This window comes from Centropristis striata, chromosome 14 (genome assembly GCF_030273125.1).
Source record: "Centropristis striata isolate RG_2023a ecotype Rhode Island chromosome 14, C.striata_1.0, whole genome shotgun sequence".
Lineage (NCBI taxonomy): Eukaryota > Metazoa > Chordata > Actinopteri > Perciformes > Serranidae > Centropristis > Centropristis striata.
Genome location: NC_081530.1, coordinates 2,175,522 through 2,201,915, shown reverse-complemented (window position 1 = coordinate 2,201,915; position 26,394 = coordinate 2,175,522). Strand labels below are relative to the sequence as shown.

Sequence of the window (26,394 nt, the reverse complement as noted above, 5' to 3'; positions counted from 1 at the left end):
TTGTGGTCAGTTTGTGTCTTTTTTAGTCATTTTGTGTTTTTTTTTTGGTCATTTTGTTTCTTTTTTGTCTTTTTTGGTCATTTTGTGTCTTTTTTTATCATTTTGTGGTCAGTTTGTGTCTTTTTTTAGTCCTTTTGTGTGTTTTTTTTGTCATTTTGTTTCTTTTTTGGGCCATTTTGTGTCTTTTTTTGGGGATTTCTTCTAAGACGATTCTTGAAAAAAAAAAAGGCAACATTAACTGAAATGTCAATACAAAGTAGCATGCACTTTCAGCATACAAACATTCTTTTATTCATAATATTGTTCCGGTAAAACACACACAATTAAAACCATCCAGACTTTCTAAAATGAAAGCATTATGTAGATGTTTCAAACAATAGGACTAAGCAGCTTAAACTTCCTGAGACCTCCCACACTGCTGGCTGATTCTGTCGCATACCATCAAAAGGTTACATGAGATAAAAAGAAACTAGAACAAAGACCTGTCTCTCTTCTCTTCCTCTCACTTTGATGTCCCCAAGTCCTTCCTCAACATACAGAGATGATTAAAAAGGAGAAACACTTTGTGACAGGCTCGGAACATGAAAATTATTTGTATCTGTCATTTCTTGCATCACCACAAAGAAAATGACATTTTTGTGTGATTTAACAGCAAAGACATGATTACATTTGTGTCACAGAGCCACAACTAGATTTAAATAACAGACAATTCTAATCAAATCCTGTCATCAGTTCAAAGCCTGGGCAGCCGTAGGTTGTCTGACTTTAATTATAGTGTCTTAAAGTTGTTGTTGATCAATGCATGAACAGGCATGTGCAGCATCAAGGGGGATGGGATTCACAGAGCACATAGAAGCTTTATTTGACTCTATAAAAGACCAAATAGAACTTCATTTAAATTACTCTAGAGCTTCTTAACCCTTTGATGCACAACATGGGTCTAAAGCAGGGGTCTCAAACTGGCGGGCCAATTGCGGCCCTCGTGACGATATTTTGTGGCCCTCACCTTGATATGAAAGTTTAATGTGAGTTTTATATGAATGGCACTTTACTGTGTCGTGGTGGAAGGTCCCTTTAATTACTTTTTTAATAATTTTGTGTTTTTAAAAAAAATAATTTTCTGTCTTTTTGGTAATTTTGTGTCTTTTTTTTAAATAATTTTGTGTCTTTTTTTGGTCATTTTGTGTCTTTTTTAAGTAATTTTGTTTTTTTTCTGTTATTTTATGTCTTTTTTAAATAATTGTGTCTTTTTTTTAGTAATTGTGTGTCTTTTTAAAATAATATTGTGTAAGTGGATTTCGCTTAACTCAAAATCCGTGGAATAGCCACGGAATCGCTGAAATTTCCGTGAAACTGACACGGATTTCGCTACAATGCAAGTTAATGACAGTCATATTTTTCTGGCGAGATCTTCACCACAAAGTGATTATGTACATTCACTGAGTGAAGATTTAGAAAATAAAACATATATTTCTCGCGAGAAATGTGATCAAAATCCATTTTTATGCAGAAACTAAGTCAAAATATTGATTTTTTTCACTAAAAATGAGAGAACTGTCCGCCATGTTTTTTGTTCTGACCACCGGGACCTTGAAAGTCACGTGACTTGGAACAAACCAATAGGAACAAATATCCATGGAATAACCACGGGATATGACTGGCATTAACTTGCATTGTAGCCAAATCCGTGTCAGTTTCACGGAAATTTCAGCGATTCCGTGGCTATTCCACGGATTTCAGTGAGACCAGGTTGATGAATGAGTCATTTTTTACCCATGTTGTGCATCAAAGGGTTAAAAGCAGCAGGTATTTACAGAGCCAGAGCTGCAGGAGTGAGGATGTACGGCTGCAGTGGATGGGAAGAAGAAGAAGAATGGGTGTTTGTGTCTTCCGGTTCATCCCCGGTGCTCGATCCATTCTGCTGAGAAAGGGGAAAGGCTAGTCTCTCACGCTAACACGGGTTAGCTCTTTTCAGAGCGGTTCCTGTTCAGAGCCGCCCGAGGCGTGAACTCCAGTTTCTCCTTCAGGCTGAGCACCTGGGTGCTGTCCCTCCCCTCCTGCTCCTGGAGCTTCCTCTCCTCCCTCAGCTCCAGGATGCTCAGCTCCTCTCGGGGTTTCGGGGTCCCTCTGATAAACCACTCCAGGTGGTAGCCCACTGCTCCCACCACAAGGGCCACGGGGAAGGTGATGTAAGGGGCGTAGGTCCGAGCCGCCGTCCAAATTACTGGCCACATGACTGCACTCTGCTTTGGCTACTCCAGAGGGGGGAAAAATAGTGAAATGTAAGTTAGGGGTGTGCCATATCGTATCATTTTGTGTCTTTTTAAAATAATTTTGTGTATTTTTTAGTAATTTTATGTATTTTTTTGGTCATTTTGTGTCCTTTTCTGTGTCAATTTGTGTATTTTTTTAAATAATTTTGTATTTTTTTGGTCATTTTGTGTCTTTTTTAAAAGTAATTTAGGGGTTTTTTGGTCATTTTGTGTCTTCTTTGGTTATTTTTTGTCTTTTTTTGTAATTTTGTGTCATTTTTTTTGGTCATTTTGATACTGCCTCCTGCGGCCCCCAGGTAATTTGAGTTTGAGACCCCTGATCTAAAGGGTTGACTACAGTGTTATAGTAAGAGGGAAACATTGATTGCCATTCACACATAAAAGAGGATTTATGTTGTACTGCCAACATGTATCTGCATTTTAATAAACTGTTACTATAGTTTAAAAATAACATTCTGTGTGATTTAACATTTTAAAAACTGTTTATTGGATAAGAAAAGATGTCAGCAGGTTGTCCTTGTATTGCCACATGTCTACATTTACTGCAGCCAGACATACAGTCATGGAAACATTTATTAGCCCACCCCTGTTTTCTTCAGTTAATTGTTCATTTTAATCCCTGCTACAACTAAAGGTACATTTGTTTGGACAAATAAAATAACAAAAATAGCTTATAAGAGTTTAATTTTAGAGCTGATATACTAATATGATATAATGATTTGGGTTATTATCAAGAAAACATTGGAAAATTACTAGATATATACTAAATCAATATGAGAATGCTAGGCTATTCATCAGACAAAGTCTTAACTGTCCTTTTTTTTTTATTTTTTTTTTTATAAACTTTATTAAGGCAGTTGGGTGGGGTGTAATACAAAAAAATACATCAGAACGTCGCCAGGGGGTTTCAATAAATCATAAAGAGGTTGTCATACAAAAATATTATAAAAATTACAAATATTCAGAGTTTTAGCAGCTTTCAAATTAGTAGAGTCTTTAATAGAATTAATATACTGCTTGGTTTCACTTATAAATATAGAAAAGAGGGGATTTTTTTTTGTGTATCGAGATTTATGTATGTGATATTTTGCCAATAGTATAATTAGATTTATAATGTAATATTGATTTTTTTTGTGTATGGGAAGTCAGTGAAACCAAACAGTATATTTTCAAAACAAAGGGACAAATTAGGTTCAATTGAAAAAAAAAAGGAAGTTACAAATATCTTTCCAGAACTTAGACGAAAAAGGGCAAAACCAAAATAAATGAAAAATAATTTCAGGGTGTCCTTCACAAAAAAAGCAATTCAAATCTAAATCTTTTTTAAAACGTTGAAGAAAAAATTTAGTGGGGCTTAACTGTCCTTCTCACCTTTTATTAGCTCCAAACAACAACACACAGCTTACTAAAGTAATGGCGGACTCTACGAGAAGGCCCAGAGAATATTGTTTTTCACTGTAAACAGTTAAAACAATATCCTACCTAGCAACATGACATTGGCCTTGTTATATCAATATTTCAATACACGTTTCGACACAATTACAACTTGAATGTATACGATAAATTGCGTTTATGTACGGAAGCGTATTGCATTCACCTGAAAAAAAAAAAAAAAATCCGGCTTTTCTGAGTAATTTATTTTTTGGTTTGTTTTTTTTCGGGGTAATTATTTCTGTTTTTCTGAGTAATTTTTTTTAAATTTTTTTAATGAGCAATAGGTTTGCAATAGAAGGATAAAGTCTAAAACATAACAAGAGTATCATACCCTGTGTGTAACTAATTACATGTTACATTATGTTAATTACATTATATGTGCGGGGCAGGAGTCACCATACATCCACGGGAGTCACTTGCAAAAAAAAATAAATTAAAAAAAAAATAATTAAAAATAATTACTCAGAAAAACAGGAAAAAGAAATACTCAGAAAAACTGAAATAATTACCCCGAAAAACAAACCAAAAAATATATATATTTTTTTTCAAGTGAATGCAATACGCTTCCGTATTTATGCATGTGTTGCTCCCATGCCGAAATGAAAAGCGGGTCTCCTTGATTCGGAAAGGGCATTCATTTTTGTGCGACACTTTATTGTTTACTTTATAAATAAGAAATAAATTCTATTAGTGAAATATGTTATGGAGTTTGGCATGGCGTTGGACATAACTAGACTATGGCAAGGAACGGGGCTCGAACAAACCTGACACAGCATTTTAAAATATGAAATAATGTTTCATATTTATTTCGTATGGTGGAATATTTAATTTCGTAAGAAAAGTCACTGTGTCAAAGTCATGATGCGACCCTTAGTACAACACAGTCTGTAACTCAGCTAATGATACGTGACGTCACTATTGAAGTAGTGACACCGTAAAGATAAACCGGCACCTTCTACATTAAATAAAGACAACACCATGTGGTGTTCATTTCTTCAGTATTTATGAATGAGATTAGTTTGTTTCATAAGTCTCCACTCACCTCTACCGTTAGCACGTTGGTGCAGCAGTGGCTATACGTAATATCCGCGCGACCGTCTGTCAACTTCCGGGTTGTCGCTGATTGGCTAATGAGTCTCACTCTGCTGTAACCAAGAAGGCTCAACCTGCGGCTCTACGTCAGTGTTTTAGCACCGCCTAGTGGTCAATAAAGGGCACTGCTTTGAAATGAGGAATGCCAAGACATGCATTTACTTTTTTTTTTTTTTGACAAACATAAATACTTATAGACCTTTTTTTAATAGAAAATGAATAAAAATACATTCAATTCAAGATCAATACTACTTGGAATGTCTGTAATTTCTGAGTGATCCACTAAGATAGATAGATAGATAGATAGATAGATAGATAGATAGATAGATAGATGGATAGATGGATAGATGGATAGATGGATGGATGGATGGATGGATGGATAGATAGATAGATAGATGGATGGATGGATGGATGGATGGATGGATGGATGGATGGATGGATGGATGGATGGATAGATAGATAGATAGATAGATAGATAGATGGATGGATGGATGGATGGATGGATGGATGGATGGATGGATGGATGGATGGATGGATGGATAGATAGATAGATAGATAGATAGATAGATAGATAGATAGATAGATAGATAGATAGATAGATAGATAGATAGATATACTTTATTTATCCCAAGCTGGGAAATTACAGTGTAGCAGCAGCATTACACACAGAGACAATGACAACACAATTAAATAAAAAGAACAACCTAGGCATACTTCAAGCAATAAAATATAAAAATACAATAAAATAAAGTGTCTAAAGAAGGAGTATGTATTAAGGAGTAGAATTCCAGTGCAGAATAAATATGAATATGCATGAAACAAATAAGGTGCAATGAACAGTGTGCATAAAAAACACATAAAGTGCATAACTACTGTATGTAATGAACCAGACTATTTGTTATTGTACAGTGTGATGGCATGTGGCAGGAAAGATTTTTTATATCTGTCCCTTTGACAGCGGAGTCAATCAATCAAATCAAAATCAAAATTACTTTATTCATCCCAGAGGGTAAATTCAGTTAGTCTGGTAGAATCTCTGTTAGAATGAGACAGTCTGATGTCTGTAGGAGAGAAGGATCTTTTGAATCTCTCCGTCCTGCAACAGAGAGAGAGGAGCCGTCCACTGCTGTTTTTTTGGTAGATAAAGTTTTTGTGAGATGTGCATCACATTTATTATGAGATGTCTGTGTATATTTTGTCAACTGAAACAACAATTTCACAATTACATTTCACTCAAATATGTCTCATTAAACTGTGAAACAGTTAACCCTATAAAGCCAAGTGTATCATATTTGATAAGTTTTTGAGAACTCTACATCATCAGTGTGATTTTTCCCCCTGAAAAACCTGATGTATACACGTGTTAAAGATAAACAAACTGAGCAACAAATTGCACAAAAATATCAGATGTAGCAAAAGTGATATGCAGGTTCCACTGGTGGATCCGTCATTGCTGCGTGAAAACTTCATATCAGCAGATGTATGATGTTTTGCTATATGGAAAAAAAAAATATTTTGCATGTTTGAGGAAAATGTTAAAAGGAAAGTCTTAATAGGTTAAGAATGTTCGGTTTTATATGTTTGTTAGTTCGAGAAAAACAAACAAAATTGCACAAAAAAGCCTGATCTATTAAATATGATACACATTAGAATACATATATGCAAATTGATATTGGATGTTTTTAATCATTTGTCAGCAGGTTCAATAAACACAGTTTAAAAAAAATAAAAAATAGACTTCTGGCATTTTTTTCATGGTTCAGGCTTTATAGGGTTAATGCTCTATAATCAAGTCACCGGTTAAGCATGTGCTTTGTTACTATATGGTCAGAGGGAGCTGTGCTATTACATCACATATGTGCATGCTTGTCCTTTCATGGAAGCCATAAAAAAACCCCATCTGTCCTTTTGTTCAAACATCAATGGCATTCTTGCACAAAATCCTCCTCTCAAGGAATACTCATGACAGATCTGTCATCAGCATTGTGTCATATACGCAGACACAAGTCATGCACCGCCCTTCTTGGATGAATAACCTCTGAAGTGCCAAGAAAGTTGACACAGTTTGGCATACGAAGACACTTTCAGAGGCTCGGTACAGTGTATAAAGACACAAACTGTTTCAGAAGTTTTTGCTTTTGTTTACTTTAACTGCTTATGAGGGATGCAGAGAAAATGTGTAAATTTCAGCCACCCAGCGGGAAACCATAAATTGCAGAGTTGACTATAGGGGAAAGAAAATATGCTACTGTAGTTTCTGGGTAGTGAATCGGTAAGTGTTCTTTGCAAGACTCTGTATGATTGATGACACTGATATTTCAGCTCCCAGGCCCAAAAGTTTTCCACAAAACTTGGTACAGCATGCAGGCAGGGTGCAGGGCACGGGGCTGATCTATAGCGATTGGAATGCAGCCTGTCATGGAGCGATGACCAGCTCTGACTCATTGGTCATTTGTGCGGAGACAGAAAGTTAAAAAAATGGAGCTATATCCAGATTTTTATGGTATCATTACTTCAAATGACTGCTGAAATTATGTTGATTAACAGGATTCTGTGTGGGTGATTATGCTTCATGCTTCAAAATGATTCTTTTAAGCAGTCCCTCCCTCGATGCTGTCCATCTTGTAGTTGCCAGAACTGGCATTTGATCAGTCCTGTCAGATAAAGTGAAATATGCTCATCCCCTGCGGGAAAACAACACTACTAGTGCCAGTTTTGCTTTACCAGCAACATTAGCAATGCCAGGATTATTTCATCAGTTTGTGTTTATTAGTAAATGAGATTTAGAGCTGCACTAGCCAAGAGTTTTATGTAAAAATACAACCATGTTATCAATCCAAATCACAAACTGGGGCTGACAGAGTGGAGCGTAGCATCCTCACTAACTGAAGCTCCACAAACCTGCTCTATTTGCCCAAGTTAATTACACATGTCAGGCATGGTCAGTGGTGGGAAATTTCCTCATTACACAGGAAATGACAATCAGGACTTGAGTTAAATCACTGCTGAATCACACAGTGGCGGTTCTAGACCAATTTTACTGTGGGGGCCAAGGAGGGGCCAGTGTTTAATCAGAGGGACACATTAGCACATGAAAAAATGGCAAAGATGATATTTAAGCATTCAAAATCTTTGAATGTCTTGAAAAAGACACAAAATGACCAAAAAAGACACAAAATGACAAAAAAAAAGACACAAAATGACCAAAAAAAGACACAAAATAACTAAAACAGACACAAAAAAGACACATTAATGACACCAATGACAAAAAAAGACACAAAATGACAAAAAAAGACACAACAACGGACACAAAATTACCAGAAAAGACACAAAAAAAGACAAAAAAAAGACACAAAATGACCAAAAAAGACACAAAATGACCAAAAAAAGACACAAAATAACTAAAACAGACACAAAATGACAAAAAAAATACACAACAACTGACACAAATGAGCAAAAAAGACACAAAATGACTTACAAAGACACGTAAAGACATGAAAAGGATTCAAAAATGGACAAAATAGCCCAATAAGACATACAATAAGACATACATATAACATAGAGTTAAACTATTATACAATGTAACATTCTGGGTTCCTTTTGTGTGCAATGAGATATTGTTTGAACAAAAAAAAGGTTAGAATTGTTCCATTGTTCATTGTTATAAATTGATCATTTTATTATTAATTTGACACAGGGGCCACAGCAGGGGCCAAAGGCTTCTTCACAGGGGCAGTGGCCCCTGGAGGCCCCTGTGGAGAACCGCCACTGGAATCACATCAGCCAGAAAAAGGGCTGCTGTAACGCTCGCTGTGGGCTCAAAGTCCCTTAACTCGGCATTTTGAAAGCGGTCCAGATGCTAAAGCACATCCATGTTCAGGTGATGTGTCAGCTGACAGGGAGAATGTGACACAAAGTGTGCTTAAGGACCTGGGACAGCTAAGTTTAGCCTCAGATTAAGATGGAGGGTGGAGGGGAAGAAGGAGATGGATGTGAGATATGACCAAAAAAGATGCACAAGAGAATTTGATGGATTGCCTGTGATTTGGAAAGAGACGAGGAGAAGCAGGAGGACTCTTGACACAGGATGTGATCGAGCTGAGGAACAGATGGGGAGGGAGAGAAGAAGAAGAAGGGCCAGATGTGGAAGGAGAAGACGGAGGATCTTTTGCTCTTTTGTGGAGCCAATCTGCCCTACGAGGACCAAATGAGGAACTGATTTGGGGCAATTTGAGGTCAAAGGTCATATGTAGGGGTTCTGTTTTCAACTGGCTGTTAAAGAAAAACCACTACAGTAATAACACTTTTGCTGAGAAAATATAAATTATGAATTGATTTTACTCCATTAGTTAGAAGAAACTTTAATTTTGTGTTGAGTATAACTGCCCTTTTGCACCAAGGTGAGTGTTTGGCCCCTGCGTCAAATTAATAATAAAATTTTATTTCAATTTATTTCAATTTATAAATTCAATTTATAACAATGAACAATGGAACAATTCTAACCTTTTTTTTGTTCAAACAATATCTCATTGTACACAAAAGGAACCCAGAATGTTACATTGTATAATAGTTTAACTCTCTGGAGTCTTAAAGGGCTATTTTGTCCATTTTTGAATCCTTTTCATGTCTTTTTTTGGTGATTTGTGTCTTTTTTGTCATTGGTGTAATTTATGTGTCTTTTTTGTGTGTGTCTGTTTTAGTTATTTTGTGTCTTTTTTGGTCATTTTGTGTCTTTTTTGTCATTGGTGCCATTTATGTGTCTTTTTGGTCATTTTGTGTCTTTTTTTAGTTATTTTGTGTCTTTTTTGTTGTTGTTTTGTGTCTTCTTTGGTCATTTTTATGTCTTCTGTGGGTTTTTTGGTCATTTTGTGTCTTTTTCAAGACATTCAAAGATTTTGAATGCTTAAATATCTAAAATCTTTGCCATTTTTTCATGTGTTAATGTGCCCCTCCGATTAAACACTGGCCCCAGTTCAGTGGTAGTGAACTGGATCTGTGTCTGTCCAGCTTGGGCTAGCTGCTGCTGGAGGCCCCACTGAAGTCCAGCTTCAGGAGGTTCCTGAGAATCTGCATCTGTCTAATTCTGACCAAAAGGAACCATAGCATGCATTAAGAATGACTACATAGAAATAGCCAATCTCCCCACTGATGGTCTCCTTGGCTAATGTATGTTATAAAGAGGCATCATAATGAGATTGAGACTGTTTCATAACAAGCTAATAGTTATCTGTAGTCACTTTCAGCACAGTTACTGTTCTCTTGTTTTTCAGACCAGAGAAAAAACTTTAGCCAAGCTCACACAAATGTGCCATATTTATCATAGTGACAGACAGTAAAGTGGTATTGGTATTTCTATGGAACTGCTGCATTTACGCAATACTTACCCTCCAGATAGAGATTAAATACTATGTACAGTGTACAGAATCTTATATAAAAATCCTTAAGTGCAGGAACTGTTTTTTTTTCATTAGTGTGAATGTCAATCAAGACTCTGAATACATCCAGATGTGATAGAAAAGCATTTATTTGTTTTTGGCATTAAAACCATTTTGGCATGTTTATCAGTTGAAGTATTGGCCCCACAATCACTGAACATCCCCTTTGATTGAGGGAAAAATGGCAAACATAATACAGAATAGCTTTTTAGCACTTTTGCGTACTTATCTTTTGGCCACAGATAATTATTTATATTTATTGTTTATACTGGCTAACAGGGGTGCAAAGTAGCAGAATGTGATAATAAATTCATTTTTATCGAGTTACAAAGCTGTAACAGCAACACCTTAATACATTTCAGAGTAGAACAATTCTGTTATTATAAAATGTGGCCATTTTTTCGCGTAATTACACACATTGTAATGCCATAGAATGCTATGAATATACACTCTGGAAGTGTAGAATATTCCTAACATACACTACCGGTCAAACGTTTTAGAACACCCCAATTTTTCCAGTTTTTTATTGAAATTCAAGCAGTTCAAGTCAAATGAACAGCTTGAAAGGGTCCAAAGGTAAGTGGTGAACTGCCAGAGGTAAATAAAAAAAGGTAAGCTTAACCAAAACTGAAAGATAATGTACATTTCAGAATTATACAAGTAGGCCTTTTTCAGGGAACAAGAAATGGGTTAACAACTTAACTCTATGGAGTCTTGGGCTATTTTGTCCATTTTTGTCTGTCTTTGTAAGTCATTTTGTGTCTTTTTTTGGTCATTTTGTGTCTTTTTTAGTCATTTTGTGTATTTTTTTAGTCCTTTAGTCCAACATAAAATGTGATTTTGAATCTTTTTTTTTACTTTCAAAACACTATCATGCTCAATAAAGAATTGTAAATTAAAAAAATTGAAATGTCGCAAATGTGCATTCATTTCAGAGTACACTGAGACATTAAACTGCATAATTTTCAATTCAACTCTGGAAAAGTTGGTGTGTTCTAAAACTTTTGACCAGTAGTGTACATTTTAAAGGCTAATGCGTTACTGGCACAGGAACATGTGTGCATGTGCGCAAACTGACAGCGTCTGAATTTGCTGTTCAACATAATTATAGTCATGCAGTCGAATGCATTGAGGAACTCTATAGTAGGAGCAGAAAAATGATCTATCACTTAATATAATCTGATACCTCGTCAAGGCGAGGCGCTGCTTCAGAGGGAGGAGGGATATTGGGTGAATGAAACGTGTAAACTATAGCTCAAGTAAACAAAGGAACTTTCTAACTGTCACTAAGGCATATATGGTAAGATATTGACTGTTTTATAGCATCAGTCACCTTCTAAATCACTTTCATTGTCACCTGCTGGTGAAAGATAAGCTCTTCTTTAAAAGGCGTTAGCTACCTTTATTATAGCCACTGAACTTCAAGTGCATGATGTAAGGCTTTATGTTTTTACAGCAACACGGCATGGAATAATAATATACTCTGGTGGATATACTGGGTACCAACCAGTGGCGGTTCTACCCAAATCAAATTAATAATAAAATGATCAATTTATAACAATGAACAATGGAACAATTCTAACCTTTTTTTTGTTCAAACAATATCTCATTGTACACAAAAGAAACCCAGAATGTTACATTGTATAATAGTTTAACTCTATGGAGTCTTATGGGGCTATTTTGTCCATTTTTGAATCCTTTTCATGTCTTTACAGGTCTTTGTAAGTCATTTTGTGTCTTTTTTGGACATTTGTGTCTTTTTTTTGTAATTTTGTGTCTGTTGTTGTGTCATTTTTAGTTATTTTGTGTCTTTTTTGGTCATTTTGTGTCTTTTTTTGTCATTGGTGTCATTTATGTTTCTTTTTTTGTGTCTGTTTTAGTTATTTTGTATAGTGTAGTCTAGAACCGCCACTGGTACCAACAGGTAGGGCCGCTTATGGTCGAGCATTGAAGATATGACCTGGACATGGAATGATTGCTGTGACTCCACAGTGCAGAGGGATTGATCACATGAGCCTGGTGACGGCCCCGCAGAGGAAGTCCTCGTAGTTGAGGCGGATGTTGCCCGTCATGGTGGTGTCTTTCTCCCTGAAGGCCTGCGTCATGCTCTGCAGCTGGGTGCACACCTGGATGAAGCGGTCCAGCTGGACGCCGGGTCGCGTGCCTCGCATGCTGAAACGCTGCACCAGCGTCTCAGAAAACTGGGGACTCAAGTTGTAGCCCATCTGAGCGAGGGCTGAGGCAGGAAGAGAAGATAGGAGAAGGTAAAGATAACTTTGTTCTCTGCTGAACGTCTTGGGATTTATTTCAGCAGCTAAACATAATCAATCCACCCCAAGAAAAATTCCGCCTCAGTAAAAGTGTGCATTATATTTGGGATATTTCCACTATTTCACCTTGCTCTTAGAAAGCCCTGTTTATCGGGGAGAACTAAAGCTGTTATCGATGCTTTCTTCAGGGCCTCTTGACTCCTTTGGCAAAAACAGTTATTTTACCTAACAGCACAAACTGCTACCTCCAAAATAACCCTTTAAATCTGTCAAACTATTACACAAACACGCTTATTGTTAGAGGCAGCCATCTACTGTATGTAATAAACTGATAAGTACCTCATTCAACCCAGGGCTGGGCAATATATCAATATATTTTTAAATGTGATATTGAAATAGGCCATAATGCATAAATCGATATAGTTCAAATTTTTCTCTAATGCTGCCCTTACTGGGGTTTGGCATATATTGTTCTTTTGTAATGTTCATTATTCTTTTCTCGTATACATTTTTTTTTTTATTAAACCTTTATTTAACCAGGTCGGTCCCACTGAGACACAAAGAGCTCTTTTTCAGGGGAAGCCTGGCCAAGACAGCAGCAGGGTTAAAAGTTACAACAATAAGACAGACAGTGCATCATGACAGAACAGACAATAAAACATGGACGTACAGTAAAATACAAGCAAGCCAGACAACACAGTAAGATAGGCATGGACAGTACAAGATCATGACATCATAAAGAACAAGTGCAAAGGCGATACGAGTCTGCTTCCAGATCTCTCAAGAGTTTTTTAAAGGATGTGACCGTAATAAGGTCCTGCAGATTGAGACTATATTTATTTCAGAAAAAGATTTTCATTTAAGATATTTTTTTTATTTAAATGTGCACTTTATGGAGCTTTGATTGGAAAAAAGACGTTATCTTCAATAGTTAGTTTCAATAAAACTACTTGTGACATGTCATATTTGTCTTTGACTGAACATTTTGCAATACTAACACTTTGCGATAAACATATCGGGAAATATCGTATATTGATTTTGAACCTAAATATATCGGGATATGACTTTTGGTCCATATCGCCCAGCCCTAATTCAAACATACTTGAAAATAGCCTTTAATTAAAAAACAAAATAGTGTGATGTATCGATATAGTTCAAATTTTTCTCTAATGCTGCCCTTACTGGGGTTTGTCATATTTAGTTCTTTTGTAATGTTCATTATTCTTTTCTCCTATAAATATATTTATTTCAGAAAAAGATTGGCCTATTTTATTTCAAAGGCTATTTTCATTTAAGATATTTTTTTATTTAAATGTGCACTTTATGGAGCTTTGATTTGAAAAAAGACAAAAAGGTACTCCTGTTGTTATACAGTATTTATCTTCACTTCATTGAAATAAACGGTTTCAATAAAACTACTTGTGACATGTCATATTTGTCTTTGACTTTGACTGAACATTTGCTCTCAATTTGTGATAAAAATATCGGGAAATATTGTATATTTTTTTATTTTATTTTTTATTTATTGTTGTTTGCACTTAAAAAACATACAATCGTTAGGAAATAACAGTACAAGAAACAGTAAAAGAAAATGCAGGAAAGATCAAAAAGCCCAAAGGGCTTATACGCGACCCTCCCTCTTAAACCTATAAATAACTATACTTTACTTAAATTACATAACTAGATGAAAATTTTTATTTTTATTGATTTTTAACCTAAATATATCGGGATATGACTTTTGGTCCATATCGCCCAGCCCTAATTCAAACATACTTGAAAATAGCCTTTAATTAAAAACAAAGTAGTGTGAAATTGAAACCACGAATTATCCCAATGAAAATGATTCAGTATTCCATTGAAGTCTATCTTTAAGGGATTACCTTGGTGCAGCTCTGAGCCACTGATGGTGCCTGAGCGGTCTCTGTCATATTGCTGGAAGAGCGCTCTCCACCGCTGCATGAAGTCCCACAGCGCCGAGAAGCCAAACAAGTCCATTCGCCCCGACCGCGTCTTGTCAAACATGTCTGACAGGAAAAACAAAGCACAGCCAGTTCAGACTCTTACTTACAGCTCGCCGTTCTTTTCGATACACAGCACAAATGTGAAGTGCATTTCCGGCATGCTTCCAGCGAGCAATGTCGTCCATCATCATGCATCTTCTCCTCGTGTCATTTAAGAGTCACACACTTCTCATTATGGTAATGGAACACATTAGTCACTGCCTGGCAAACAAAACTGGAATGTATGGATATTACGCAACGAACGGGTACCGAGACAAACATGACTCATTTGTTTTTTAAGGACAAGACTCCTTGCTGCCTGATTTTTTTTTTTCCTTTTGGAAACATAAGAGATTTTTATTTAAAAGTTTTTGGGAGATTTACAAAGCTACACAGATATAAAACCAGCCTACTTTCTTTGTCCCACTACTCATTTAACCCTTTCCAAACTTTCAAGAACGTGTACAAATTTTAGATACAGTAGAGAATATGCAGATATGAAGATTTTTTTTTTCTTTTTACGATTATGTGAGATTAAATCAGAACAAAATGTTCATCACGTTTGAAATACTTGCTTTTGACAGCAGTAAATAATGTCTAACCATTATAAGTAAAAACAGCTAAATTCAGGAGGAAATGTAACGGCTTTGAGTTGTGAAACCAGTTGGTATTTCACTTTCATTTGTTTTTTAAGGACAAGACTCCTTGCTGCCTGATTTTTTTTCCTTTTGGAAACATAAAGAGATTTTTATTTAAAAGTTTTGGGAGATTTACAAAGCTACACAGATATAAAATCAGCCTACTTTCTTTGTCCCACTACTCATTTATTCATTTGTTTTTCCTAAATAATTTCCTTTGCTGGAGCCATTTAGGTCTCTAAAAGTCTCAAAACTTTGTCTTATTTTGCCTCCAGAAACTATCAAAGCATTTACAACCATTCCAACAACAAAGAGCTACTTCACACTCACACTGTTGAGACATTTCGGCCTCTACTTACTGATCATCATGAGACAGGTCTCGTCATTAAAAGCAGACCAGTTGGAGTTGACAAGTGCCTGCTTCAGCTCCTTGAGGTTGATAAAGCCGCTGCGGTCTGTGTCGACAGTGTGGAACCACTGGTACGCCTCTGGGTTAACACCAGGAGGGATGTTACCTGCAGAGAGGAAAAATAAAAGCATTAACAAGATGGTGAAGAAAGAAGTGGCGGCTCAGACTGACTTTGAAGAGGCCCATCACAAGAAGATAGTTTTCTTCGCTGTTTTCCTTTTCTTCTTCAAGATGTCTGGGCCAACTAGTTTGATTTATTCTCTTTATTATTTCCCTTCATTATATTTTTTTTCTTACTGGCTATGATTTCACTGCAGCTCTGAGGCTTTGAGGAGAAACGGATATGTGTGTGGGGGAAAAATAAATGGTAAAAGAGTGGAGGAAAAGACAGTGAAGTTCCTTGGAAATGAAGCGGCTGCCTCGTTCCGATGCAAAACAATTATTTATTTATTGAGGGATGAAGAAACACACTTCTGCTGTCTGACAGTTGAAACTGCGCTGAATCTGCCAAGCAGGAAGTTGATCATAAAAAATAATACATCTATGCTTGCTCTATAATTTTTTTTTGCTTTTACAGCACAGCATATAATGACTGTAAGATATTTTGTATCAAAAGTATGTGCCAAATTTGATTCCTAAAACTAAGTACATTTCATATGCAGTTATGCAGCAACTCGTTTAACAGCATTCATGTTCTGAGTCAAGACAGGAAACCCTGAGTCAAGTCCCAAAGCAAGCCTGACAAGTCCCAAGTCTTTCAGTCCTAAACAAGTCATAACATGCACTTCAGCAAATGTATGCAAATAGGATAATTTAATTTCAAATAATAAAATATCTGTAGATAAAACACCAGATGTTGTTGAATATTGAGCCCTTTTCAAAGAGCATATTCAAATTAAATCCTACTCCTAACCATGAAGGCATAATCCTTAATATTAAGCCCTTTCCAAACTTTCAAGAACGTGTACAAACCTTTGATACAGTAGAGAATGTGCAGATATGAAGAAGAAAAAAACATCACGATTATGTGAGATTAAATCAGAACAAAATGTTCATCAAGTTTGAAATACTTGCTTTTGACAGCAGTAAATAATGTCTAACCATTATAAGTATTCTTTTTTAAATGTGTTACTATTTTTTCTTTTTTGTGTGTTATTGTTGTTTGTTTGTTCATTGTTGTCTCATTATGACTACATGGGTGTATGTGTACTTATGTGTTTGTAAGTTAATAACAAGTTATGTGTGTTAATAATGGTAATAATGAGTTTATAAACTACATTACTATGTGTTATACATACGTATATATAAATATTATTGTTATATAACTGAATACAGTAAAGTAACATAGGGAGAAGGGATTTAATAAGCTTTGGCTCCTTTTGAACACAAATAAGTGTTGAGTCTTGTTGTTGTTTCATTTGTGTTGTTGTCTTGTATTTATTGTTGTTCGTTTGTTTTTAAATGTTCATCTTTTATTTTGTGTTCAAATAAATTCTCAATCAATCAATCAAAAGTAAAAACAGCTAAATTCAGGAGGAAATGTAAAGGCTTTGAGTTGTGAAACCAGTTGGTATTTCACTGAAGAATACCTCCCTAACCTTAGATACACACGGTCAGTGTTTCATAAGGTTGAGGCTGTGGAAAAAAAGGCTGCAGGGTGAAAGGTGAAGAAAAGTCCTCTCAGTGAGAAAGAGATAGAGTGGGGGCAAGAGGACATTACCTAATCTCCCATGAATCTGGGAGAAAAAAGTTGCTTTTTTCCCACTTTTTTCTCGTAAATCTGCGACTTTTTTCGTGCAGATTTGCCACTTTAAATCTCTTAAATCTGCGACTTTTTTTCTTGTAGATTTGCCACTTTAATCTAGTAAATTTGCAACTTTTTTCTCGAAATATTACCTGAAGTTACCAAATATAGTTATTTGCCTGATAAAGGGTTAAAAAACAAAAGTGTTGGCACATGGCACGATGCATACAATTCGTATTCTTACCTAACCACACAGAGGAAGAGAAAGGTGGTGGTAAAAATATGGTTTGAGACGAGAGGAGGAGTGGAGGGAGGGATGAGTGTTAGATAAATGAACAGGTGAGACCCTGATGGCTTCTGTCCCTGTGGGGAGTGATAGTGGGCTTTCACATTCTGATTTAGGATTAGCTGCCACAGGAAACACTGTAATCACACACACACACACACACACACACACACACACACACACACACACACACACACACACACTATGTATATACACACGTAGCACACTCTTTACCCATCTGTCTGGTTTTCTGTTTAGCCCTCACTCAGTATTACAGGAGTCATCACTCCAGCCGTGTAATCCTGCTGAGGGGCACAAACTGAACCCTGTCTCTACATGACAGTCTGGGAATGTAAGTCATTTTCTATCCATCATCCCACCAGAGAGAGTGAGGGAGCGAGAAAATGAGAGAGAAGATGAAGAAGGGGGAATGAGAGCCAATCTGCAGTCTCCTCATGTTCACAATATGTCTGTTCAACTCCCACGAGCTACTGCAGATGCAGCTCCAGTCTCAGCATATACAGTAGTTACCTGCAGGAGCATGGTGTCCATACTGTCCCCCGTGAGGTTGTGCCCCGTAACCCGCATAATGCCCGCCTGGGGCAACCCCTGCTCCATGCCCATAGTGCCCTCCTTGACCAGGAGCTCCATAAGCACCATAAGGATTTCCTTGTGGATGTGTTGGACCTCCGTGTGGAGCTGAGGGCCCATAGGGACCCCCGCCGCCCCGGTATTGAACACCTGGTGGGGGGTGGCCTCCCACTGGATAGCCCTACAGTGATAGACAATAGATAGATAGATAGATAGATAGATAGATAGATAGATAGATAGATAGATAGATAGATAGATAGATAGATAGATAGACTTTATTTATCCCAAGCTGGGAAATTACAGTGTAGCAGCAGCATTACACACAGAGACAATGACAACACAATTAAGTAAAAAGAACAACCTAGGCATACTTCAAGCAATAAAATATAAAATATTAAAAGAAAATACAATAAAATATAAAGTGTCTAAAGAAGGAGTAGAATAGAATTCCAGTGCAGAATAAATATGAATATACAGTATAAAAATGTTGGTGCTATCAAAATGTTGCTGCTATATAAAAATGTTGGTGCTATAAGATAAGAGATAAGAGATAAGACAAGCTCACTGAGAATTTAAGATGAGTACAAGAACAAACAGACTGTGTGAGGCTAGATGGAGCCAATGACAATGAACAAAAGTATCAAATTCTAAGTATCACAGATATTAAATATATATATTAGAGTTGGAATGATTGGTTGAAAAATAACTGCCAACTACTTTGATCATCAATTATTTGTTAAAGTTATTTTTATGCAAAAGGGTTGGAAAATGCTGATTTTTAGCCTGTTAAATATAAAGATATACTGCTTTTCTCTGTTTTGTATCATATTACACTGAATATCTTCTTTTTGGACCGACAGAAAAAAGAGATTTTATAATGAACAATTAACTGATTGTGAAGATGATAAATCGATGATGAAAACTCCTACCAGTTTTGAAGTCAACCCATTTTCTACTAGTTTGTACTGCACTACCTTTAAGTGGGAAATAATCTCTTTACATGTCCACATTTATCTGATAGACAAAATTAGCCTGTGGGTTAAAATTTGACTTAATAAACTAAAAACATGTGATTAGTTTATTAAAGATGATACACAGCGTTGCTTACAGATGAAGGCATCAGTAATAATAATTCAGCAGTAGTAATTGTTATATTGTCACTCTAAAATCATAATTGCCTAACTCATTTTATAGTAATAACACTGTGTGTAAATTATGTAACTTAAGAGAAATAAATGACTTAGGCAATTTTTTGAACATGCCTTTGTGACTTAAGCAAGATATGGTAACGCTTTATTTTGAAAGTGTCTACATAAGAGTCACACAAGCCTGTCAGAAACATGACATGACAAGTATCATGAGCATTAATGTAACTGCAAAGTGTCATTAATGTTCATGACACATCCCATGTCATGTTTATGACACGCTCATGTCACATGTCAACTCTAGTTTTTATTTTTATTTCAGTTAACGAAAATGTTTTTTCAATTCTAGTTTTCGTTATTTTGTCAGTTTTCGTTAATCATAAATAACCTTAGTAAGGAGTCCATCTGAAAGCGGACAAAGCAAAAATAAATAAACAACTACAAAGTTAATACAAGTAGTATCTGTTATTTACAAAATATAAAAAAATATTTCTGTAACACTTTATTTTGAAGGTGCCTACATAAGAGTCACACAAGCCTGTCAGAAACATGACATGACAAGTATCATGAGCATTAATGTTACTTCAAAGTGTCATTAATGTTCATGACACATCCCATGTCATGTTTATGACACGCTCATGTCACTCTTATGTAGACACCTTCAAAATAAAGTGTTACCAATATTAGTGTCAACAATAAAAACACTGATAAACTAAACTGATAACTAAACAATCTCCCTCAAGCTCTTCTTTGCTGGGTTCTTATCTGATGCCTATGAATGTGGCAAATTATCAAAAAAGTGATGATGTTAAAGTGGTAAAATCATGATCTGATCAACTGAGGATGTAGGCGATTTTACCATAGGTGGCTATGAGGAGATGATTTAGGCAAAAACAACAACAAAAAAATGACTTAGGCGATTATTTTAACCCTCATGTTATGTTCGTTTCTCAGGAACAGCAATAATGTTCGTGGGTCAATTTGACCCACGAACATTATTGAAAAAATCCCAATAAACATTGTTTATATTTCACCATTAACTCCATTACTAACCATCTCAGTCAATTTTTAGTGCAGTGGTGTTCTTTACCTCTCACAGATCATGGTTCAATGAGGATAATTCACTCGTTTTCATAAAAAAAGCATGTTAAAACTTTTTTTATGTACATTGGAAATACCTACATATAGAATACAATAGTTTTACATGACATTGATTTTTAATATATTTTATTTTACATAGTTTTTTTCTATGTAAATACTGTTATTTTTTAATTTTTTTTAGATTATTTTTCAAACTTTGAAATGGGTCAATTTGACCCGCAACATAACAGGAGGGTTAACAGTGTGACCACATAGGCTATACAATTCTGAATGCAGGACTTGTAACTTTACAGTGTTACAGTGTTACTTTGACGTAGAAGTAGAAGTTAAAGTACAAGCTAGAAAGTACAAGGCAAGAATCCTTGGCTTTCTTTTTTACTTTTTTACCCTTTTATTTGTCTTTTTATCTCTAACACTGTTTTGGATTGAGTTTATATTACTATTTTATTCTATTTTATTTTATTGTTTTTACTGTTTTTAGTATTTTATTGTTTTTATTTATACCTATTTGTGTATGATTTCTTCTATTTTAATAACTGTACAGCACTTTGGTCAACTGAGGTTGTTTTTAAATGTGCTCTATAAATAAACTTTGACTTGACTTGACAAGCTATAGAAACTCAATTCTAGTATAATCATAATAGTATACTAATAGTATACTAGTATATAGACGTAGAAGTAGAAGTTAAAGTACAAGCTATAGCGATACTGCTCAGAAAAACTACAACCAAACTCATAACCAAGAAAAAACAACAACACTGCCCTGGTCACATAAAAATAGCATTACTATAATTGCTAACTTACATATAGTTAACTGTAACTACAAACAATACAGACGCAATGTAAATGTATATGACGTCAGTAAGACACATTGTTGCATAAGCTGCTAAATGTTATTAGCAAGTGGCAACATTGTTGCAACACTGTTTCGCTATCTATAGCATGCAAATGAATGGCTAACGTTTCCTATGTTTCTATGACAAAAAACACTAGTTACGTTATATCAAGGCAATACAGGTGATACTACAGTTATTTAACAATACTAACATGTTATTGTTATTGACATATATAAAACACAAAATGCAGTATTTCGATACCTGGCCGTAGTGGAAACTCATGTTTGACAGACTTTACTTCCTTCAACAAGGCAGCCGTTAAGGCGGATACAGCCCCGCCCAGCTCAGGGCAGCGATTGGTTCTTTTCCCTGTCCGTCACAGCCCGCACCCGCTTTCTGTGCTCCTGATTGGACGGCGGAGTGGAAAAGTGATGACGACAGAACAAAGAAGTATGAATCACCATGCACATCATTGTTAAAGTACAATACTTGGTGACTTAGTCACTCACTGTGTCAGTAATAGATACTGATTTTACTGAAACTCTATGAAGTAATTAAGGGATTAAATTTATTACATTTAGTTTAAACTCATTTTGATGTACCTATACTCTGCTGTTCAAAAAATAATTAATCAATACACTGGTAAGGAGCAAGGTTATAATAGTTTTGGATTTTTCATTAGTTTTAGTTTTAATTTCGTTGTGATGTTTTGTTTTCAAATTCAGTTAGTTTTAATTTGGTTTTAAAGTGATTTTGTTAGTTTTAATTATTATTATTATTATTATTATTTGAAATTTTTTATTTATTAATTATTATTTGAATTTGTTGGGTGGGAGATTTTTAAAAGTCACAATAAATGTTGCCTTTATTTCCTTTGTCTTATCCATTTCAGCCCCAATAAGTTTATTAAGTCATAAAACCAAATAGATGAAACAGATTTAGCATCAACCAAAAAGGTTTATGTAGGAAAAAAGTAGACAAAGACGAAAACAAAGGACATTTTCACTATAATTTTAGTTAGTTTTGTAACCACACAGTTTCAGTTAGTTATCGTTTAAAAAAAATATATATATATATATATATTTTTTAATTTTATTTCAGTTAACAAAAATGTTTTTTCAATTCTAGTTTTCGTTATTTTGTTAGTTTTCGTTAATCATAATAACCTTGGTAAGGAGTCCATCTGTCCATCTATCTATCTATCTATCTATCTATCTATCTATCTCTCTATCTCTCTATCTCTCTCTCTCTCTCTCTCTCTCTCTCTCTCTCTCTCTCTCTCTTTTATTGGAAATAATACGGTTTTGGTCCTTTTTCCTTAGATACATACAGACATAAAGCACTTAATCTAAAGTTCTACTTTTTCACATATTACAGGGAACTAGAAATACGGATAAAGCAAAAATAAATAAACAACTAGAAAGTTAATATAGGTAGTATCTGTTTTGTACAAAATATAAAAAAAATATTTCTTCATTCTCAATTGTTTTATGTGTACAGTAAAAGTGAAATGTTTTTTGTTGTTGTTTTTTTAAAAGAAAAAAAGACACACAGACAGAATTACATTCCTTGTGAAATAACTTTATATATCACATCATAAATACAAAAAATAAAATATATTATCTGGAGTCTTCCTTCTTCGTCAAAAAAAATAACCAAATTTGTGCGAATAAAAACAACTTTCCTTTAATTTTCACTGGTATGAATGTGTTCATACATGTATCATACCTTCATTAAGCACTTGTGATTTATTATTATGAGGACACAAAATGTGAACAGGAGTCAAAGAAAGCTTAAACAATAAAGATCATTTCTTTATATTGCATCTGAGAACAAAAAACCCCTCAAGTGATGATTACTGCATCACCCTATAAAGAAGTGCTTTGTGTACTTTACCTTTTTTTTCATTAGGGGTTAGTGTGTGTGTTCAGGGAAAGGGTTTGCTTTGGTTCTTTGGTACATCACTGTACAATATAATCTACACGTTATACTTTTATTTACAAAGTACCTGATATAACAGCTTAAACATACTGTACTTCTGGCCAATAATGCATAAACAAAAACACAAATACAGACATGCACACATCCACACACTCATCCTCACACACACAAACCAATTCTAAAAATATTGGAAACCTTTTAACTTCCTCTGTCATCCTCCTTTTTGAGGGATTATTTGCATGCATAAGGGGTTCATTCCTGCAGAATCTATAATTCTATAATCTTTACAAAAACGCTCCCCTGAATTGATGGATATCTAGCAGTTGTCCTTAGAGTCTGAGAAATGCCTTTGCAGTGGTTTCTCCAGTGCTTTGCTCAGTTTTTCAACATCCCATTTTGTACATCATTTCTTCTTAGATGTCCCCTCCTCCTGGATGTTACTGAGGTTTTGGATCGAGGCTGCTGTAGGATCCACTCTGATCGAAGTTTTGGACCTGAACTCTGACCTCGGTGCAGCCAGTGGCGTCATCTCGTGATTTTCGGCAAACAACCTCCTCTCTGCCTCAGTCTTTCGTTTAATGAGTTTGTGGATGCGCTTGCAAATGAGGTAAATCATCTCGCAGATGCACATTAGGATGCAGAAAGCAGAGGAAACCACCATGAAGAGGGTGAAGATCTTCTTCTCAGTGGGACGTGATATGTAGCAGTCCACTGTGTTGGGACACGGCTCCAGGGAGCACTTCGACAGGCGGGGCATGTCGTAGCCATCGTAGACGTAGTACAGGATGTAGAGGAAGCCAGCGTCAAAGCCTGCTTTGAAAATCAGACTCACCTATAAGAAGATGCATAAGGGTTAAACACATTTCTAAGAAGATTAACATTCATGAGGCAAACGTACATTTGCCTGTCTGTGTCTTTCTGTAATTGCACTGCAAAAAAAGAAAAGTTGGGTGAACTCAAAATTTCAAGGCAACAAACTTCGATAAAATTTTAAGTTGGACAATTAAACCAAATATTTTGAGTTTTGTTTTTGAGTTTGCTCAACTCTGAATTTCTCTGGCACGATTGTAACGCCGCTATGAAATGTCAGCTGATGTTGTGACCACAATTTTGAATTAGCATTGATACGCTAATGGCTACTCTTGTAGCTGTAACAAGCAGCGTGGCTAGCATCAGATAGCCACTAGCATCGGTTAGCCGCTAGCATCAGTTAGCCGTTAGCATCAGTTAGCCGTTAGCCTCAGTTAGCCGCTAGCTTTCGCTAATGACCAAATTTCCCAACAAAGAAATAAGAGTTATCAGAACTATTGTCCCTTGTTGTGAACCCCAACTTAAAGATATAAGTAACAACAACTCACCAACTAGTTTTTGAGCAGACAACTGGCTTCCTTTGTTGTGCTAACTTACATTATTGCCCTAAATGTCAGTAATTTATATTTCCAAGTTTTACCAACTTAAATCACTGTTTTAGGCCAAAAAATACAAGTTGGCTTTTTTGCAGTGTGCTTTGTGTCTCTTTTAGTCATGAGTTTGTGTCTTTTTGTGGTTTTGTGATTTTAACTGGAGCAAGACAATGAACAGATCCTTTGTCCCGCCCCTTTTCGCTGTGTGCTCCAATAACATTTAAGTAAGCTTGGGATTGCCAGAACCTCAGCCAACCATACCCTTTACTATTATACTTAGATATTATATGTAATGGGGCTGTCTATGATGAAACAAAACTACATTTTGGTGATGGATAAAAGATTGGCCAGGGATCTGGAAGACTCACAACCCCACAAACCTCAACCAGTGGAGTCTCCCCCTGCTGGCCACTAGAAATAATGCAGGTTAAAGTTACTTCCTCATTGGCTTTACTTTTATCAGGCCCTAAGGTTACCACTTGGTTAGAACATTGAAAAGATTGGGTGAAGGACAGATCGGGTGGTTGTTGACTGCTTTTTTTTTCTCTGTAAAGCTACATGCCACCCAAAAGTAACTTTTGATCTTAGTTATTAGGATATACATGCTTCTTGGAGCTGTATTGCCTGATGCCCAGAAGCTATCTGACACTAACACACACTAAATGCCATGTTTCTTTTTGCCAAGGGGCTGTGGGACTTAGGATTGGTCAATTGACCTAGTGCAGGGTCTATAATAAAAAAGATAACCATTTTAAACCATTGCAAGCTAATAAGTTGTATAGCTACCGTCCACATTGGAGGGATGGTAAAACTTGTTTCTGATTGGGCCATGAGTTGCAAAAAGAAGCTGTCAAAATTGTTTTTCTTGTGATCAGGAGAAAACAACTCATATATAATTACACAAATGTCTTCTCCCGCTTTTTGTACACAGTTATTCATCCATGACAATTATTTTTGACATTTCTAACAATGACTAACTTCAGTTGTGCCAAGGCCGAAACACATCAGTGTCTGTGTTTTTTATTGCATGTGACATCTCCAGCAAGGTTAGAAAATAAAAACCCTTTTCCTCTGTTCTTACCAGGTATGTCCACCACAGCCCGCCACGTTTCTTCCCGGGGTTGGCGTACAGGTGAGCGCCCTTGTGGGACACGCCGTACTGCATGTCCTTCTTCTCACGATACTTGACGTGCCCCACCACCATCAGTGATGGACAGGTGACGAAGATGAGCTGCAGGGCCCACAGGCGGATGTGGGAGATGGGGAAGATGGAGTCGTAGCACACGTTGACGCAGCCCGGCTGGGCCGTGTTGCAGACAAAATCCTTGCTCTCGTCGCCCCACACCCGCTGAGCCGCCACTACGAACACCATCACCCTGAAGACGAAGACCATGGACAGCCAGACACGACCGAATACGGTGGAGTATTTGTTGACCCCACTGAGGAGGGCTTCCAATGCAGACCAGTTCATGACTGCTGGAGGAGGGGGTGGAGGAGGCTGAGGGAGATGAAGGAGCTCCTGTGGAGACCAGATGGGATTGGAGGGACGAGGTTCTTGTTGATCTGAAGTAGATTATGAAACGAATAGTTCAAGCACTTGATAATAAAAACAACCCTCTTCATATTAACAAGAAGAAGAGCACTGCACATTCTTTTCAGACATTTCATTTTCATTTTGTAAAGCAAGGTTTGAATGGAAAATAGATACATTAGTGATATTACACCTTCAGAAAAATTGAAGGAAATCAGATTTGAAAATAAGAGTCACAATTGATGCAATAACTGATATCTGAGAT

The 26,394-nt window shown here is 36.1% G+C and overlaps 3 protein-coding genes across 5 annotated transcripts; all 3 read right to left on the bottom strand.

Annotated features, from left to right (window-relative positions):
- Window positions 1-234: 234 nt before the first annotated feature.
- smim12 (small integral membrane protein 12) lies at window positions 235-4,843 on the bottom strand. 2 transcript variants are annotated; one of them, XM_059350189.1, is made up of 2 exons: window positions 4,750-4,843; window positions 235-2,252 (listed from the first exon to the last, which is right to left on the bottom strand). In XM_059350189.1, the coding sequence occupies exon 2, from the start codon at window positions 2,232-2,234 to the stop codon at window positions 1,962-1,964; it is 273 nt and encodes a 90-aa protein (XP_059206172.1). In that variant the 5' UTR covers window positions 2,235-2,252; window positions 4,750-4,843; the 3' UTR covers window positions 235-1,961. The 2 variants fall into 2 exon arrangements, with proteins under 2 accessions (XP_059206172.1, XP_059206174.1); XM_059350191.1 differs by having other exon boundaries at window positions 235-2,255; window positions 4,750-4,781.
- A 6,560-nt stretch (window positions 4,844-11,403) lies between these two features.
- pef1 (penta-EF-hand domain containing 1) lies at window positions 11,404-21,572 on the bottom strand. Its single transcript, XM_059350187.1, has 5 exons — window positions 21,516-21,572; window positions 18,113-18,353; window positions 15,502-15,657; window positions 14,385-14,528; window positions 11,404-12,470 (listed from the first exon to the last, which is right to left on the bottom strand). The coding sequence occupies exons 1-5, from the start codon at window positions 21,534-21,536 to the stop codon at window positions 12,241-12,243; spliced, it is 792 nt and encodes a 263-aa protein (XP_059206170.1). The 5' UTR covers window positions 21,537-21,572; the 3' UTR covers window positions 11,404-12,240.
- Window positions 21,573-23,367: 1,795 nt separating this feature from the next.
- On the bottom strand, window positions 23,368-26,069 carry gjb9b (gap junction protein beta 9b). Of its 2 annotated transcripts, XM_059350186.1 has the most exons (3): window positions 25,680-26,069; window positions 23,747-24,027; window positions 23,368-23,689 (listed from the first exon to the last, which is right to left on the bottom strand). In XM_059350186.1, exons 1-3 carry the CDS (start codon window positions 26,067-26,069, stop codon window positions 23,599-23,601), a joined length of 762 nt encoding a protein of 253 aa, XP_059206169.1. In that variant the 3' UTR covers window positions 23,368-23,598. The 2 variants fall into 2 exon arrangements, with proteins under 2 accessions (XP_059206169.1, XP_059206168.1); XM_059350185.1 differs by having other exon boundaries at window positions 23,368-24,027.
- Window positions 26,070-26,394: the final 325 nt, after the last annotated feature.